The sequence below is a fragment of the Triticum dicoccoides genome, unplaced genomic scaffold (genome assembly GCF_002162155.2).
Source record: "Triticum dicoccoides isolate Atlit2015 ecotype Zavitan unplaced genomic scaffold, WEW_v2.0 scaffold115573, whole genome shotgun sequence".
Taxonomy (NCBI): Eukaryota; Viridiplantae; Streptophyta; class Magnoliopsida; order Poales; family Poaceae; genus Triticum; species Triticum dicoccoides.
In genome coordinates, this window is record NW_021180253.1 from 1 (window position 1) to 2333 (window position 2333).

General features: G+C 47.4%; 1 protein-coding gene across 1 annotated transcript; it reads left to right on the forward strand.

The window, feature by feature from the left end:
* Positions 1–1026: 1026 nt before the first annotated feature.
* Positions 1027–2330, forward strand: LOC119343097 (expansin-B7-like; the record flags this gene model as incomplete). The annotated part of the gene is made up of 3 exons (XM_037614274.1): positions 1027–1353; positions 1786–1976; positions 2102–2330. Coding segments are annotated over exons 1-3 (747 nt in total), but the record flags the coding sequence as incomplete, so codon positions are not given.
* Positions 2331–2333: the final 3 nt, after the last annotated feature.

A 2333-nucleotide genomic window follows, 5' to 3' on the forward strand; every position in this document is an offset into this window, starting at 1 on the left:
CGGTTTGTTATCCCGCCACGGCAACCAACCTCACCTATTCTGCCCCTATACGTCCGCACAAAACAAAATTAAATGTTAACGTGCCCTTCTCATACATCATGATGTCACGTCCACCCAGTTTTTGCAGGACACATGCCCTCGTTCCAATTGGGCTGAAGCACTTACCACAACCACCTACCTACTCAACCGATGCCGGATATGCAAGACAATTGATGCCAAGTCTAGGAGCATATGTGGAGGTGACCAGCAAGCCAGAATCAGTCACTACGTAGGGAGCGATGCATCATGACAGCCACACGGTTGGAATTGCAACCATGGGAGCGATGCACCATTGCGCAAGATAGCACAAGGTTGGACTTGCAACCATATGAAATGAGTTTACCATCACACACGTCATGTGGGCACCGTAGGCCCCACAGGTTACGCCATGCCCCCACCTTATGGCTTTTGTGCACTTTTACATTCAAAAAACCTACATGCATGTATTTCTGCTTAAGTTTTTTCTCGCTCCAAAAATGTGTCTTTCTGGATGGTACTTCCATTTTTCGGCTTCAACTGCGCTTTGGTCCCCTCCCGTTGCAACCATGCAATAGCAGAGAAAATTGAAATAAAATAGTACATTGATGGTTGAATATACATGATAAGTAAGCATTTTATCTTATGAAATTTTGATGCAAAATAGATGCATCGATCATCATTGTCACTATCATTGTATTCTCAATGTTCATTGATCCTTCCCTGTACTTCTAATTCACAACCATGGAGTAAATTTTCATATATTCTTATTTAATGTTGCATTGCACATACCTATTTTTTCTATAGCAGATAATTAAAAAATTAATAGGACTACCATATATATATATATATATATATATATATATATATATATATATATGTATATATATATAAGGCAAATAGAGTATATAATTAATATTGGTCTCTGCGTGCGCGCCCTGCCAGTTTCCGCCCGGCAGCCCCGCGCTATAAATATGCAAGGCCGAACGCCATCCAGCACAAGAGGGAGCAATGGCATCCTCCCTTGTTGCCGTCGAGGCTACTCTGCTCCTCTGCATCCTCGTTGCCCATGCCCATGGCTGCTGCGCCAAGAACCACGCGCCTCCTCCTTCCCCGGCCGTCAAGCAACCGCCCTACAGGGCCACTCCTCCTGCGGCCAATTCCAGCTGGCTCGACGCCAAGGCGACATGGTACGGCGCACGCCATGGTGCTGGGCCCGACGACAATGGTGGCGCGTGCGGATTCAAGAACGTCAACTTGCCGCCCTTCTCCGCCATGACCTCCTGCGGCAACGAGCCGCTCTTCAAGGATGGCAAGGGCTGCGGCTCGTGCTACCAGGTACGTCCCGGCCGCCGTACGTTATCACTACTACCTCGGTCCTGGTTTAATTTATTGGTCCCCTTAGTATCTTGTGTCAAACTTTGACCATAGATTGAACTAAAATAATAATAATGCATGTCACCAAACATTATATCGTTGGATTTATATTTTAACATATATTCTGGTGATATTATTTTTGATTACATGCATTAACATTTTCTTAATTAAATCTAAGGTCAAAATTGAGCACAAAATACGAAAGGGACCAATAAACCAGGACGGAGGTTGCACTACACACTGGATGCATACCACTACATTATTGTCACATGCAGCATGCGTGCATGCATGCAGAGATACTCTGCATAGTTTTTTTCTTTGTGGATGTGTATGTGCAGCCTGTAACGTTGTATGATCATGCATGGTGGTCGATCGTGTGCAACGTAAATGCAGATAAGGTGCTTAAAGTCAGATCATCCTGCATGCTCCGGTGTGCCGGAGACGGTGATCATCACGGACATGAACTACTATCCAGTCTCTCCTTACCACTTCGACCTCAGCGGCACAGTCTTTGGAGCCATGGCCAAGGACGGCCGCAACGACGAGCTTCGCAATGCGGGCATCATTGACATGCAGTTCCGAAGGTACCTCACCCACCTACGTGTTCTGCCAGGCACCATCATGACCATCATCTTATCTTACCAAAATGATGTTTTGTGTTTGGGAGACGACACACACACTGACACTGGTGAGTGGTGTGGCTCTGCAGGGTGCCGTGCCAGTACCCGGGGCTGGCGGTGATGTTCCACGTGGAGAAGGGGTCGAACCCGTTCTACATGGCAGTCCTGGTGGAATACGAGAATGGCGACGGCGATGTGAAACTGCTAGAAATCATGGAGTCACGGCCGGACGCTGGCAACGGTGGTGAGATGGCTCCAACTGGGGATTGGGTCCCCATGAAGGAGTCGTGGGGTTCCATCTGGAGGATGGATGCCCGGCAC